General features: G+C 42.3%; 1 protein-coding gene across 4 annotated transcripts in view; it reads right to left on the bottom strand.

The window, feature by feature from the left end:
- Nucleotides 1-16,972, bottom strand: part of PCDH15 (protocadherin related 15) — a 620,078-nt gene that overhangs the window by 46,890 nt on the left and 556,216 nt on the right. For all 4 annotated transcript variants that reach the window (XM_035137532.3, XM_035137542.3, XM_035137541.3 and 1 more), the window contains 2 exons: nt 9,289-9,504; nt 5,689-5,777 (listed from right to left, as the gene is read on the bottom strand). In XM_035137532.3, coding sequence (XP_034993423.1) covers nt 5,689-5,777; nt 9,289-9,504 — 305 coding nt within the window. The remainder of the gene's footprint in view (nt 1-5,688; nt 5,778-9,288; nt 9,505-16,972) is intronic.

Here is a 16,972-nt window from a genome sequence, read left to right as displayed (position 1 = left end):
ACTTCCCTGGGGTTCTTTGGGAGGAAGGGTAGGATATAAATTGAATGAATAATAATCTATCTGAGTGCAAGAGTTAATTTTAATGCCCCAGCTGCAATTTCCAGAAAGATCACATCCCTATAACTATTAGGCTTTTTCAAAAGTACCCACAGAGGTTTTCTCCAATACCCACAGAGATCCACCCAATCAATGTAAGCTTTTCTTAAGCCTAACTCACTCAAGGGGAACATTTTAAGAGTGTGTGTGTGTGTGTGTGCGTGCGTGCGCACGCGCAGGGGCCACAGCTGGAGACATACTAGTTAACCCTTCCCTATCCAGCTGTGACTCTTTCTCCAAAAGAGAGAATGACAGGGGAAGCCATTTTTTATCATCATCATCATCATCATCATCATCATCATCATCATCATCATCATCATTTTATCTTGCCCAGGGCAACCAAACAAAAATACAATAAACCCCACATAAATATATTAAAAACAAGAGGAAAAAGGAAATACATTAAAAGCATCCCACCTACTTCTAAAAGGCCACTTCTATGAGTTCATGTTTGCTCATAGGTGCCACACTGGCTTGAAAAACAAGAAAGGATTTGTTGTCTTCTACCCAATTTTCCAATCCACTTTTGGAGAATATAGTGCAAAGCCAATTAACTCTCTGTGTTACCTAAACCAGGCACTCAGCTATTGTTATTTTTCTTTACCTAACGTTTGGAATGTAATGGATTTTCAATGCCCACCCCCTGCCCCGCATTCGTCTGTAGGAAAATGAATAAAGTTGTACTTATCGTTTCCTCCATTTTTGCATTACAATTATACAGCAATGCTTTCCAGGAGATCAGCTCTGCATGCTGCCTTTGCTTCTGTTTTTGTATCAGCAGCTCTTCTTTCTGCAGCTAGCAGAGAAGCTTTCAGAGGCAAGGCACCCACTACATTTCTCTCCCCTCAGCTTGCTTTTTTCTCCATCCCTTCTCGTTTGTACTTAACCAAACCTCAGGGGGCTCCCTCTCCCTGGGGAGGCAGGTATTATGTTCCTCTTTCCACCCTGCATAAACATCCTCTTCCTCATGCATGCAGGGGTGCACAACTGAAATCACGATGAGTGCCATCTTCAGATTTTTATTACCTCAGGAGGTCCACGGGAGGTGATTTCTGTTACCATTTTAAGTTGTTGCTTTCTTTTCAACAGTCATTTGTCAAGCTTCCTTTTTCACTCCTCACTTGCATAGATTAAACACTTTTTTCTGCCTATAGTACATATTATGTCCTCCTTCTTTAAAACCACACTGAACACCTGTATTCTGTTAAACCTCTTTTTCTTTTTCTCTTTCACCTGCAGGTCATTTTCTTAGCCACCCCCTTTCCTCTCTACACCCCACAGTGCTCTCTCGTTTACCTCCACACCACAGGTCCCCCAGCACCACACTGAGTTCCTTCCTTCAGCGTCTCCCCACTTTAATTCGACACCCCATCTGATTGCTACTCTTCCTTGTGGAATTTGCCAGCAACAACACAAAAAGCTTTAACTCTTCCTGCAACTAACAGGTGGGGAGAGGCTGGCCATGCAGTATGCCAGAGTAGCAGCAACAGGTTGCAAAAAATGGCTCTGTCAGCTACACTGGCCTTCTTGAACAAAATGATGGGGGGGCAGGCACATCTTGCCCTGCCCTGCCCCCCACTACCTTGTCTTGCCACCTGCTGCTGCCTCCTCATTGTGCTACACTACTTCTCAGCCAGGGGTCATGTTGACACACACCCAGTTCAGTGCAGTAAGCACAGGCGATTGGTGGTGGTGCCTCCCTCCCTCCCTCCCTCCCTCCCTCCCTCCCTCCCTCCCTCGGTCAGCTGCCTTCCCCCAACCATGCTCCTACCTCTCCAATGCCTGCTGCTGCTCACTGGCCAGGTGTGCTTGTCAATGCTTGGACTGCAGTAGTTTGGGGGGGGGTGGCCCCCAAGGGGGCCCTGCCATTGGAGGACACCGCCTCCACTGGCTCACCTGCCTGGCCATGCGTTCCTGCAGGGCTGCTCCTTGCCAAGCCACAAGTAGGGAGCAAGCATGTGAGCAGGGGAAAGAGGGATGGGCAGCCCACGGCAACTGCTGCATCCCTTTGCTTCTCCTGGAAACAAGGCAGAAACAGGGGCAGCAAACCGAGGGAGGGATAGAGGGAGGTGGAAAGGCAGGCAGGTGGGGGAAAATATTAAGGGGACTGGGCCCCCATAAGAAAATTACCGGGGGGGGGGGGAGAGGCCTAAGGGACACCAGCCCCTTAAAAAGTTGGAACCTATGTGCTGCATTGTCATTTCAATTCATGCAGTGAATTCTGCTCTACCATTGGATGTGAATGTGGAGTTCACAAACCCTGATCTTAACGATACAGTTAAAAGTACAGACTCTTCCTACAACAGAGCTATAGCTATTAATTCATTCTCCCAAATGAAAAGACCAGTGGAAGTATTAATGTTTCATTATACTGATTCCCTCCCCCCACTGCACTGAAAACTGAAATTTACAGAGAGATTATTATAATAGACCCAACAAAGCCCTAACATTGTATATTGAGATTTGCTTCGAGATCTTCACCATGCTGTCTAGAATCCAGGAATCCCAGTGGAGGATCAAAGGCTGAGCATACGTATGTCAGAAAAGGATTTGAAGATATTAATTCTTCATTCCGAAATAGATATTGTAAAGTCTTAAGAAATGTCATAGGATACAGCACTGTGGCTCATTGTAAAAGTCACAGGCAGCCGTAATATCTAATTTTCACTCCCAAATGTTGAAATTGTGTATTTTCATTTTTTGTTATAAACATACCTTTAGAAGTAATGCAGAGGGAGGGGGGGGGGAGGAAGGTCAGTCCATAACTGGGAAAATGATTCTTGCTTATGAATGCCCAGGCACAAACACAAAAATGGGTTTCTGAGTTGCCAGTAATATTTACATTAGCCAAGATGAAGACGCTAACATATCTACAGGCTTCTGCAAACATAGCTACAAATCTAATTCACCCCTTTGGTGGGGATGGAGAGGAATTCATTTTGGTTACCTAATTTGCACTTCTCAAAACAATATGTGTAGCAAAATACTTCTCCTAACTTTCCAACACAGTTCTGCAACCACTTAGGTGACATATAAAAATGAATAGTTTAGGAGCAAGTGTGCATAAACATGTACCCTTTTCTTAGTTAAAATAACATCTTGATGTTTTCACATTTTGTAGTGACATCTCAAGCCACAAGGCCATTTTATTAATTATCTGCCATTTTTTGTACACGAGCATTTAAACACATGTAATTAGATCTTTATGGACTCTTGCTAACTCCTCCAAGCAGGCAAGGCAGGTATTGACATTTCTCAAACAGCAGTGATGTGGTGCAATAACCACTAGGATGAAACCACTGTCTCCATATGAAAGATCCCCATCATTGTGCTTCTGTGAACACTTATGTTAAGATATGTGTGCACATGTAAATTAAGCATGAGTCAATCTGCTAACAACTTGCTCCTTCACTTGTGTATGCTTGGATTAGGCCCACTGTGCTGAGACCACTGGCATTTCAGTTTTGTGAGCAATGAATGAATTTTTGTTATTCATTTGTTGTACACACAGTCTTCATTTAATCTGTCACCTTTGCATTTCCGTTGCTGAGGGACATGGTAATTCCTGAGTACTGAAAGCACAGCACTTAAAGCCGTTAACACTATGCCTGTGTTGCTGTTGTGCTAGGTTGCCTGGTGTGCTAGGTGACTGTCCCAAATAGGTGTGCTCTCTTGTGACACAGTTCGTGATAAGCAGCACAGATATCTCCGCATAAGACTGGCCTGTCTCATAATACTTTTTTGATTTTACCAACAATTTCAATAAGCCCATTTTATTACACAATATTATTTTGATCCGTTGTCGTGGGGCCCCTAGAAAGCATGGGGCCCATAGACCAGTCCCTACTCTGCCTCTTTGGTAATCCGGCACTGTCATACAACTCAATTTTTTTATGAATAAACATTTTAAAATAGTAAGCTATTAAAAGATGGATTGTGGAGAAGAAGGGAAGGACTATTGTGTGCATCCTGTTATGGTAACAGAACAATAGCCAGAATGCTTTCTAAAATTAAGTGGTCTTCATCTCACAGCCAGAACAACACATCTGCATTGAAATGGGAAATGATCACCAATGCTTTTATGGTAAATAATCTAAAGAGCAGTCTCCTTGATTTCATCAGAGATGTTAACCAGAAGTAATTGCCCTCCTTGTGGTCTAATTTATTGTTGCTTTGTTGAAGAATGAATAAAATAATTCTTGGCATAAAAATAAATCATAAAATCCTAATACTTTAAAGTAGGGCTACAAGTTGTTGTTCGTTTAATCAGCGCATTAATAAAAAAAAACCTGCACTTTATTCATCACTGAGGATCAATTCTAATACGTGGGAACTATGGGTTAAGAGTTAAGAGCACATTTCTTTAATTTGTTTGAGGTTCATTTTGTTCCGATGTGCTACTATAATAGGGAAGGAATAAAAAAGGAAGGTGGTTTTTAACAAGGAGTTGTTTTTTGTTAAAGAAGAAAATTCTAAGTAATCTTACATTGCCTTCAGTGCCTCCAAAAATATCTATCACGAGGTTTTGATAATAACCACATTTATATAAATGGAATTAATTGACTGAAAAGACTGGATTGTGGGATTTATTTCACACAAGGTCAGCAAGGTGAGGATATATGTGGAATTTCCTGGTGTACTTGCTACCTTTTCTGATTCCCTTCATGCTCAATCTATTTCTCATCCATGTCAATTTTGCACGTGCTTATTCATAAGTCCATTTCACCCTGTTTCCACATTAAATGGCAATGATTTAAAAACAAAATCTGTACCAATGGTCAGATTCAACATGAGTCCTGCTAATAGAATGGTCTTCTGCTAGTGCTGGGTGGCTTTCTGCCCTCTCTCCTCCCCCGGTGTTTTATGTATTTATTATTTATTAATTGAATTTATATACCGCCCTATACCTGGGACGTGGGTGGTGCTATGGGTTAAACCACAGAGCCTAGGTTGAATCTCCTCAACGGAGTGAGCTCCCGTTGCTCGGTCCCAGCTCCTGCCAACCTAGCAGTTCCAAAGCACGTCTAAGTGCAAGTAGATAAATAGGTAATGCTACAGTGGGAAGGTAAACGGCGTTTCTATGTACTGCTCTGGTTCGCCAGAAGTGGCTTTGTCATGCTGGCCCGCCGGCTCCCTCGGCCAATAACGCGAGATGAGCACGGCAACCCCAGAGTCGGTCACGACTGGACCTAATGGTCAGGGGTCCCTTTACCTTTTACCACCCTATACCTGGGGGTTTCAGGGCAGTTCATAGTGTTCTCCCTGGGGTTCCAAATTGGCTCAGTGGTGGTGGTGGGGGGGAGAGGAGAGATTGTTCTACCCGGCAAGCTGAAATGGACGGACCAAAACAAATGAAATGTCAGTGAGGCATTGAAGAACACACCAAAATGGAAGTGCTTTCCAAAAATAGCAAAAGTGAAACTCAAAATGTTGTGCCTTAGCTCTTCTCCCTCGGTTTCTCCCTTCTTTCTAATCTTTATATTGCCTATTGCACTGATGTTTCAGGAAAGATTGAACAGTAACTTTTTAACCACTGGTACTTTCCAGGGTTTGACTCTATAAGATGTTTAGACAATGAAGACATTTCATTACCCTATAAGCTGATCCTTGCTTTGTTCCACAAGAGTAGGAGGAACATTGGAGACAATGACTTGCATGTCCAACTGGTTGACTACAGAGACCTGGAAAAAGAAAAGAAAGAAACACTTGAGCTTGCAAAACATACATTATCATTATCTCAGAATGAGAACAGGAGCAAGGTGAGATTCTCCACCCGCACCTGTAAGCACCATTGATGTGGAGCAGGGATGCAGAAACATTGAGAGGAAGTGCATCACTAAAGAAAAAGCTCAGAAGAAACAGAATTGGGAGGAAAATACATATGCTAATTAATGCATATAGCTGCAAATTTAGTTACCATAATGTGAATAGAAATGCAGTACACCTCTCACCACAGTGGGAAAGACTGTTGACTAGACAAGGTCTCTTTCAATAAAACGTGGTCTGTCATTTATAAAGAAGGGCACATGGCCATCCTATTTGCAACACTGTGACCACTTACAGTGGTACCTCATGTTAGGTACCGTCCCCCTTATGAATGCTGTGGGTTACGTGCTCTGCTAACCCAGAAGTAGATGCCCCTTGTTGCAGCCTTTCCCCCGGGATGCGAGCGGAAGTCATGCTCCGGCGGCGTGGCAGCAGCGGGAGGCGCCATTACAGAAAGTGCAAGTTACAAGTGGTTTCTGGAAAGGATTAAGTACGTAACACAAGGTACCACTGTATATGGAAATTAATCCCCCCCAAAACACCTGAGAAGCTAACTGGGTAGTGCATACAGGTTCTGATGCACAAAGGTATCAAAGATAATGATTTTTTCTTTCTTTTTGGAGACAAAACTAGTAACTGTCTCCCCTCGAGCTCTATTTCTCAGAACAGCAAAGGCAACCTGTTAACAGTGATAGGAAATTTCAGCTCATATTTTGTCCCCTATATGTGAGACAAAGCAAGCATAGTGAGAGTTTAGCCACATGTACACTGAAAGAGCGATCAAGCTGTGTGTAGTTTTTTCTTTCCTTATCAAAAGTGGTACAGCGTCGGTTTCAAAGATGACAGGAGGGAAGGAAAACAGCTTGAATGATTTTTCAAATGGACTAGCACAGGAAACTTCTCTCTTCCTCTCTCACACAGAGCCTTGTTTTTCTCCGCTGGCCTGTATGTGAAAGGGAGGCAATCAAGTTGCTCAACCGAGAAAAGAAATATGAGAGAATTCTCTTCTCTAGTGTTCGCAAACTAGCCAGGGTAGTTAAGGGTAAACAGTATTAATGGCACAGAAGACAAATCATAAAGGACCTACAGTACTACCAACAAATGTTCATTCAGTGATAAATCAAAAGATAAATTCAAAATTCAAAAGAGAGTCAGTGGCTCAGCTGTGATGGGGATGCAGGGGCAATTGACTTCAGCTGAATTCAGTAGAAATTCCACCTTGGATAAGGAACCTGCAGTGTTTCTGAATGTGGGGAGGATTCTAACCTTCAAAGTGTTGGGGTTGGAATCCCCATTCAGAGCTTGGGAGAAGAACTGTTGAGAATGTTCTAGCTCTGGATTCCCTACACTGAGCTGCCGATTGGCTTACAAGGCCTCTTCAAGCTCTATGATTCAACACAGACAGTTGCTCTTCAGGATTTCAGGCATATGTCTTTACAGCCCTACTTGGAGATGCTGGGGATCAAACCGGGAATCTTCTGCATTCTAATCATGAGTTTTACCACTCAGTATGGCCCTTCTGCTTGAAAATCAGTTGCTTCCCCATCTGCACATTGAAACAACTCCATAAATACCACATACCTGGCACAAGAGTTTGAGAAAAAGGTGATACTGTAAATGATAAGCAGAGGTACTAGAAAATTATATGCAGATACATGTGCAAATCTGGATGCTATTAAACTCAACTGCAAACTTCAGTGTAATCCAGTAAATGAAACTCTGAAGCAGTTAAGTGTTGGTGTATTAGTCATTCTCAATATGTAGTGTTTTAAAAAGGACAACTCTTTGTGTTTGTTTGTTTTTAACAGACAGAATTATCTAAGTCTTTATAGATTTAAGAAAACAACATTTCCATTCAGTGGCCAGGTACCTCTCCATACCATAGTAGTGGCTTTGGTAAATAGAAGTAGTATCATCTACTGTATTGAAGAATAAATCCTAAAGACATTTCTTAACACTGGATGATCATGCCTTCTCTTTCAATTTGTTCTTTAAAGCAAATAATAAATGAACAGGGGTCCACAAGGTTTGATTATTTATGGTTGCCACTGTTGGGAATTTCATTCCTCCGTTCTGCAGATGTGTGATTGTTGTTGATACGCGTCTGTGTTTACATTCCACAGTGTTGGATGTCATGGGGAATGGAAGTTCAGATACACTGTTCCGTTCTTTATTGCTTTTGTTCCCCGCCCCTTTCTCTCCGTGGAAGAAAGAGAGAGAGGAGCCATGTTTTCTTTGTTCTGTTATGTTTGATTTTGTACATAATAAATTAGGCTTAGATGCCACACCTCAAGGCTCAGCTTCTGTTTGGACTCTGCTAGTGTTGTGTACTCATGTTCTTGGATATGGGTCACATCAGCGTGACTGGACACAAGAGTGATGAATCATCCTGGGCGGCGCTGTGTTGGGGGAGAGGGGTTGGCCACAGTGTTTCCCAACAGCCACTACACCTTTTCCTACTCTTGAATAGCAAAAGGGATGCAGAAAGCTTGGTGTGGGAGGAAGTTGGTTATCTCATGTTCTTTGGCAGAAGTGGAAGCTTTGGAGAAAACAAGAGGAGCTTCTGCCTGCCAGAAAGCCCAAGTGATATGAGATTATTTGATGCAAAATAGTTCTGAACTAAGTAGCAGGGGCTCCCCTTCCTTCTTGAGTGCTTCCTCTGAGTGCTGCAATTTGAGTCTGACCAACATAGTACTTTGTGCCACCAACTTCATCCTTGGACACAACGTCTCAGACAGTGAAATATCAGCTTCAAAATCTCAAAGCTGCATGCAGCTTGCCAGCAAGTGGAATGAAGATGAGTGAAATGACATCTTTGCATGACTCAGTTGCTCCCTTTTGCCATGGCTGGATGCACAATGAAACTACCGCAAAGCAGTGACCTCCACACTCTATGATTCTTGCTTCTCCTCTAAGCCCTTGTGGGTAATGTTGGCGAGTTGTCTTTGAAAGTTGAAAGGAGAAGTGACTGGGCACACATTTCCTCTGCGCTTGAGGGCAGAGACCCTGCTATACTGCCCAAGACTTCTCAATGCTTTACAGAGAATTGGGGAAACAGGGAGAGGAAGGCCTCAGTTCAAGTGTTTTCAAAGCTGAATGCAATCCTCTGCAATTCGCAAACAAACTTAGGACAGGGAACTAATACGCTGGTGGGTGTTGTACACAAGGTTCACTAGGGCACTAGTCTTTGGCAACCTGATAAGCAGATTTGTGAAAGCCAATCCCCTTCAGCCCCAGGCAGGCAACAGGAACAGGAGATTTAAAGACCCACTGATGGGCTACTTAGAAAGGCATGACAACACCAGCTATTGCATCTCCATCATATGCAATCAGAACAAAAAAACTACAAGGAGGGTGGATGCCTGTAGCACAATGTGGCCTATAATAAACTTTGCAGCAAAAATAAGCCCCCAAATGCATACTTACAAGTACATCTGATTTATTGCTCAGCCCCTTTCCATAGTTGTCCGTAGCAATGACCTGAAACTTGAAATACGACCGCCGCATGTTTTTGAAGAGCATAGCAGTTTTGATCAGCCCCGTATAAGGTTCGATCACAAAACCTTCCTTGCCATCCTTGATTGGAGGGATGATGAGTCTGTACTGCATAGCACTGTAGTTGCCCGTATCTTTATCATTCGCCTGATAGGTTCAAAAAAGAAGGGGGGGAAAGAAGGCAGAGAAATTACTGAGACAATCATGTATACTGAGAAGCACTTGCTGCGGCCTCTGTAATCAATACAGAAACTAATCTCGTGGGCATTATGATAATCAGTTTGACTGCTTTCTGCATTTGTAATATCAGAAATTAATTTTTAGTAGCTTCATGGCTTCCAGAGAAATTTAGGCTAGGGGTGGAGAACCTGTTTCAGTCCAAGAGCTGCATTCCCTTGTGAACAACATTCTGGAGAATGCACTTCAGTGGTGGTTGGGGCCAGAGAGAAAAGTGGGCAGAGCAACGGATGTGAGTAGTAGGTTATATTTCAAGCACACAAACACACACTTCATCCTCCATGCAGGCAAGGAAGAGGCATCATCACACTTTTAAGGCCTGAGGTTCCCCAACTTTTTAACACAAGGGAAGGGTGCTTGTTATCCCTATAATTTGTCCTGAAGGTAAATATTTTTGTCACTTCATTAAGGGAAGATATATGATGCCTCAAGGGTAGTGATATGCCTGTTAGAAGAGAGAAAGGACTACAGTTGATCTTAATAGCACTATATATTTTCTTTTGTTTATGTGGCAGACATAAATACGCAGATGTTTTCACAATTCTTTTATGAATGAATGTTGAGAAATATTTTACATCCTCTGTGCATGAGACTTCACCTCAACTGTCAAAATAAGGAGCAGCATTATCTTTCGGGTGCAAATTTATAGCCAAACTCAGGCATATTTTAAAGGTGCTTAAAAATACCAAATCCTTCTAAAGCTTCACCATAGGCTTCTTGTTCACATCTATGAAGGGAAATGCTTGCATGCGAAGGGGGTGGGAATGAAGCCTCTTGTAATGGAACACCCTGCAGAATTGACCCCCACCCCCATGATGGGGAGGAGACATGTCTCTGCCCTACTGCCGGCTGTATGTTTACTTGGTTTTTTTTTAAAAAAAACCTTAATTAAACATTAGCCCCCCCCCCCAAATTAATTTGGAACTGTATCTGTGGAGGGCTGGGTGGTCCTTGGGTTTTCTCAGGGTGGGCTAGCCTGATTGAAGACCATTGGATTGTAGCCATAGGGTGGATCAGGGGTGCTGTGTACAACCCATGGTCTCTCATTAGGTGAATGAGCTCTGGTAATCCTCCTCTTTCCTCTTCTTTTGTAGTTGAGAATAAAAAATCGGAAGCTTCCACTTCTTCTTCTGAAACACACAGTATTTCTCCACTATATCTAAACTCTGAGAACTGTGGTATATTTGAACTCTAGCTAGCAAGAACAAACCGGTATCAAATCAGGATTTCAGATTCTAATTTGTACACAAACTAGAATTTAAATCAGCTTTCGCCAACCTGGGACCTTCCCGAGATTTGGACCACAAGTACCATCAGTCCCAGCTAGCATATTAGTTGAAGGAACATCTCCTCCCAGATCAGCCTGCCACATACAAATATCATTTACCAATGACCTTTTTGAAGCACCACCTCTATCACAGGTGATGTTTCTTATGACAAAGGAGATGGCTTTTTCAGTAGAGACACCCCAGGGAGTTGGAACTCCCTCCTCCCGAGGTATGCCTTCCATCAACCTTTAGCGGCCAGCTGATTAAACAAAAACATCCAGACATTTTAAAGCATGTTTGATAACTTTCCAGCCTCCGCATCATTCAATAAACTGCTTGCAAAACTTGGATGAACTTCAGGAACAGCCTTTGACACAGCGTGAAGAGTTTCAACGGGGGGGGGGGAGGAGAGAATGTGCCCATTTACCACATGTGCAGAAGTGCTGACAAATGGCCTAATGGGATGTTCTGGATTGCAGCCACTGTCGTTAGATTAACGCAATTCATCAGCAATTATCTCTTGAAGATATGGCATCTTTAACCAAGTGTTCCAAATAATGAAAACTGATCTACTAACACTGTTTGCATAGACATGCAATCAATCAGGACCTAATCACCGAATTGTCAAGATGAAAGAGAAGTGGCAGTGGGCCGAAGCAGAGATGGAATGTGCTTCTGTTTCTGTTGTTTTTTTGCCCTGCGATGATGCGTCCTCCAAAATACAGACTGTTGTAAAACTAATCCATATGTGCAACCAGGCTGTGTGGGTTGTCAACTGAAACAAACAACGCCATGTGCAGGCTAACAGAAAGGGGCTGGTGCTGATGAAATGATCCCCATCTTTTTATATTGGTTAATTTCAAATCCTGGTAAGTATTAGGCATGGCTAAGGCGGGAACTGATATCCAAAGTTTTCAGTGGCAAGGGAGAAGGTGAGGTGAATTTATGTCAGAAAGGGAAGAGGCCGGAGGAGAGGAGCATGTGATCCTGTGGCCCACTTCCTCAGCCATGCTTAGGAATTGGGAAGGTTACATAGGTATTGGCTTGGTTTCTGCTTAAAAATGTCAACGTCACATAGCAATATGACCCTTTTCCCGACTACAGACAAGTGTCTGATAAAAGTGAAGTTAGTGATGCTTGCCTTTGTATAAGGGAAAGACTAAGGTGGAGTGGAGCAGAGGTATATTAAACAGCATTGCTGGGAGAGGGGCCAATTGCCCACAAAACACTAGATCAGGAAAGAATCATCAACCACAAAACAGTAAATACTGCCCTTGTCAAAAAAACAATGCAACTATACTTCTGAAATTTGACAGCTTCATCTTACAAGGAAGGGCTACTATGCCTAGAAATTTTATGCAATTCTGCTGGGAGCGGGAAGTTATTGACATTTCATTTTTTAAAAATAACAACTTCCAAGGTATCCATTGCAATAGCCCTGGACTTATTTGGCAGGTTTAATCTGTTCCTGAGGGACTAGTATACCTGCAACTTCCATCTACTTCTACCAAAAGGGAGAAAAGTTATAGTTTTATCAAGATGTCCCAATAGTAAATTGCAGTGTGTGAGGAGGGGAGACAAAGCCTTGTTTGTTTGTTTGCTTTGCCAAAGTGGCTCAGGACTTAGACCTCAAGTTGAACTGGGCAACCTCCCAAGTGCTTTGGACTGTTTTCTGAAGTGCCAAATTAGGGTCTGAACTGAATCTTATATTTCTAGGATGTCCAACAGTTTGATCACGATCTACAGGTCAATCTTTTTTTGGGGGGGGGGTCCTTGGTCAATCACAGTCGATTGCGGGAAACCTGAACCCCCCCCCCCAAGCTCAACAACTGTGGTAGATTACTGCCAGTTTCTTTATAGTGGGAGTAGACCGCAGTCTCTTGAACGTTGGAGATGCACACCCCTAATATAAATGCACATAAAACACATGATAATGTGGAGCTGCCTCTATGCACTTGGGCTTTAAGCCACTGATGTTTTAACCCCACATTAGGGCCCCATGTTCCCATTACCCAATCCAAATGGCCAGGAACCTTTATGTGGCTGCCTGAATCACGTCTCAGTGAAGCAAACATCCAAGAACACAAAATATGTCTCCAATACTACTCTTATTTTCAACCTGCAAATACAGCAGGTTCCAATGCTCTCTTTATAATGCAGAGGTGGGAGAAACCTAATCTCAACAGAGTTGAAACAAGGTGAGCATGTGGAACTCAGAATTTGAAAGTACAGTATTAAATACCACCCAGACACTTATTGTAAAATACATATACAGTATTAGCATTGAAGCTTACAGGGATGTGTTTAGTGTTTGCTCTTGGAGGACATACACTTGCAGATGAGTCATCCTTGTGGATCAATAAGATTACTCAGAAGAAGAAAAAGTTATCAGGAATTTATAACAGGAAAACCACCGATTAAGACAACCAAGATAGTCACAATACAATTATGGAAACAAGTGGTATTTTAACTGGGATCAAAGCAAGGCAAAAAGAAGAGTATAAAGAATATCTAAATGTGGGAACAAATTTACTCACAAATATATGTGTGAGACAAGCCACTAATGTCAAAGTGTTAAAAAAAACTGGGACAGCAGATGTAGCTTTTAAAACAGAAAATATACATCAAGCTGTCAGTTCCTGCAGGGAGAAAAGTGATCATGTTTTAAAAGCTATTATATTTTGCCGGAAACTGTGATTGAAAACATCTGAATTTGCCATCTGCTTTAGTGGAGCTAATGTTGACTAGGAAAGCCTATTCGTTTCATGAGCCCCTTCAGTATATTAGAACTAAAATTAAGAATGACCCTATGAGGAAGGCTGCAGTGCACAAAAGGACTGATGATAGTTTATCCGTCCCCCTCCTCGCTTTAAGTAGCTAGTTTGACTCAAGTTCGCTTTCTTAAAAGGAGAAAAAGAAATGGGTAGCAACTGATGGCCGTCACTGCTAATAAAATGATAAATTTCCAGCAGTCTTCAGGCCCTGAGCAATGTTTTGCTGAGTCCACAGAGAAGGGTCAGTACAGTAGTCCTCACAGACTCAATAAAAGCGAAATAATTGTGCAATGCATTTCTAAAGTGACATAGACAAACTGTATCACCTCTTAACTTTCTGGTATCATTTTTATTGCAACATCAGAAAGAATTTCATGAAGCTATAGCTTCTTAAGAGTGTCTTAGAAGTCTAGCTCAAAGTTCAAAATGCGGTATTTCTACTATAACCTGGAATTCTTCTCTTTTAAAACAATACTTTTTGTTCAGCCACTGCCACTTACTCCCAATTATAACAAAATAGAAATACACTGTGTTTTTTCATCAACCTCGCGAATGCCTTGAACATTGGCTAAACAAGCCTTTGTATCTCTACAACATAATACTGCTTGGCGTCAAAACCTTCTAGATATCCTATCCAGAAACAATCTACCCGAGTTTAATACTCTTAAACTGTGGAGCCCTGATAAAATTTGGGAATGGATCCATGATAAAGATGCCTTTTTAGACACCATGAATATAAGAAATTCTGGGTTTTCCTACTGGTTTCCCCAAATAAAAGCAAAATTTGTGCCATTTTTTTGGTGGATATCACTGATCCCACCCTTCAGAGAGCTTTCACTATGGCCCAGTTTCAAACATTGCCAACTGCATACCTGACCGGTAGATTTACAAAAACCCTGGTAGAGCACTGGTTATGCCCTTGCTCCATGAAAATTAAAGAGGATCTCATACATTACCTCCTCTATTGTCCCATTTATTTGGGCTTTAGAGATGTTATTCTTCAAATCATACCCAACTCTATAATTAATCCTGAAGATAGACTAAAATTTTTGTTAATTGATGCTAACCCACGGATTACCCACGTGGTTGCAGTCTTTGTGACGAAGGCCATGAAAGCCAGGGAAAGATTTCTGGATGACAAAGTAAAGGCCCCTTCTTCGTCTGATTAATTTGTTGCTGTTCCCCCCCCCCTTCCTGTTCTGTGGGATGAAGGTTTTGTTGGAATGGTATGTAATGAATTTTAATATTTTTAAATTATTGTTGTGTAGATATTTGTGTAAAGGCATGGTCACAATAAACTGACATGATGATGAAATACACATGACTACATTTGGTCTCATCTATGCCCTGTTACCCATTCCTCTGCTGCAATTTGCTTATTATACCAAATTGGCGAGACTGTATACTTTTGCATTTTCATGGACAGCTAGCCCCATGGCTTACTTCCCATCTCTTCCTGTGTGTGTGTGTGTGTGTAATATATATGGGCAACACCTGTCCATAGCAATAATTAGAACCATCTAATATAGGGAGGGTGAGTAAGGAGACTGGTGACAGCAATCCCAAAGCCTCGGAATCAGACCCACAATTATGGTGCAGGAGTAAACCAAAGGGAAACATTTATCCCTCTGGTGTGCTCCCTGTCCTTAGATTCCACTGGTGTCACTGATTGGCTCCTGGGGCATGGCCATCCCTGGCCATGATGCAACTGAACCACTGTCCACACACCACTACTTGCAAGCTACCACCATGTACCTAGTATAAACAGGCCTGCTCCTCACCTGTGCAAGGGCATAAGAGGAACCCAAGGCTACTGATAAGTCTCAAATTGCAACCTTAGTGTTGCCAGGAATATGGTTTGACTAGGGCTGCCATCCATCGGAAACAGCGCCCCCAGGTGGAAATCTCTTTAATGTCTAGGGAAATCTGGACATAGCTTAAAAACATCATTTTTTGTTGTTGAGATTTTGCAAACAAACAAACAAACAGCAGCAGCAGCAGCAGCAGCAGCAACAACAACAACACCTTGATAACTTTTGTGTCCAGATTTCCCCTTTTTGAAATACGGCAACGCTGGGTTTAAGAAAACTAGTGCCTTTTTTCAAAATAAAAATGGAATAATATAAAGAACATATTTTGGTTTCCTGTTATGCCTCGTGAGGTCAGGAGAAATGATATATAAAAAAACTGGGCAAAAATTAAACAATGCCAGTATGCCATGTCATTGTGGGACCCAGGTGGCGCTGTGGTTAAACCACTGAGCCTAGGGCTTGCTGATCAGAAAGTCGGCGGTTCGAATCCCTGTGACGGGGTGAGCTCCCGTTGCTTGGTCCCAGCTCCTGCCAACCTAGCAGTTCGAAAGCACGTCAGATAAATAGGAGTAGATAAATAGTAGATAAATAGGAACCGCTACAGCGGGAAGGTAAACGGTGTTTCCATGTGCTGCTCTGGTTTGCCAGCAGCGGCTTTGTCATGCTGGCCACATGACCTGGAAGCTATACGCCGGCTCCCTCGGCCAATAATGCGAGATGAGCGCGCAACCCCAGAGTCGGTCACGACTGGACCTAATGGTCAGGGGTCCCTTTACCTTTACCTTTATGCCATGTCATTACCAGATGTTAATGCTCAGGAAAGCAGTGAAGCAACATGACAACAGTATTGAACTGAAAGCTCACTCCTTTAATTAATCACCCACAAGATAACATGCATTAATTATTCTTTTAGAGCAAAATTAAGGCATTGGGAAGAGTGAAGAGAGAGGACTATATAATGTGGGGGGAAACAAAAGGTATGTGAAAACACAATTGATATGCAAAGCACTAAAATCATATCATATTAAGTAAATCTCAGGCTTCGAATCCCATAGATTAATAGCTGCAATTATTGCTGGTTTATATTTAATTTACTTATTCACCACAAAAATGCATAGTGTAACATTTGGCCTTAGAATGATAGTAAAAAGGGAACAGCTGTTCTAATGTGAAATTTCTAAAGAAATGGAATTATAACAAAGGTTGTCAAGAAAAGATAGATACAATTCTAAAGCAACTCATTCTGTTGATGACTCACTTTTTATAGCAAAACTCTATCTCGATATCAGGGTGGGGCACCCTGGCCACTAGGCCTCCCCACTAGGCCTGCAAGTCTGTATCTGGGTAAGTCACACCCATCACCCATGGGTCCTACATTTGCCATCCTACAGGGTACCAGGTATGAGGCAGGCAACCACAGGACATCAAAGGAACTATCAGGAGCTTAAGGTGACATCCCAATTGTTTCTTTGCTGAAGCAAGGTGTTGATTAATGGTGCAAGTATGCTTTGCTCCAGCACTGACA

This window comes from Zootoca vivipara, chromosome 5 (genome assembly GCF_965207765.1).
Source record: "Zootoca vivipara chromosome 5, rZooViv2.hap1.1, whole genome shotgun sequence".
In the NCBI taxonomy this organism is placed as follows: domain Eukaryota; kingdom Metazoa; phylum Chordata; class Lepidosauria; order Squamata; family Lacertidae; genus Zootoca; species Zootoca vivipara.
The sequence above is the reverse complement of the archived record's forward strand: the minus strand, read 5'-3'. Positions and strand labels throughout refer to the sequence as shown.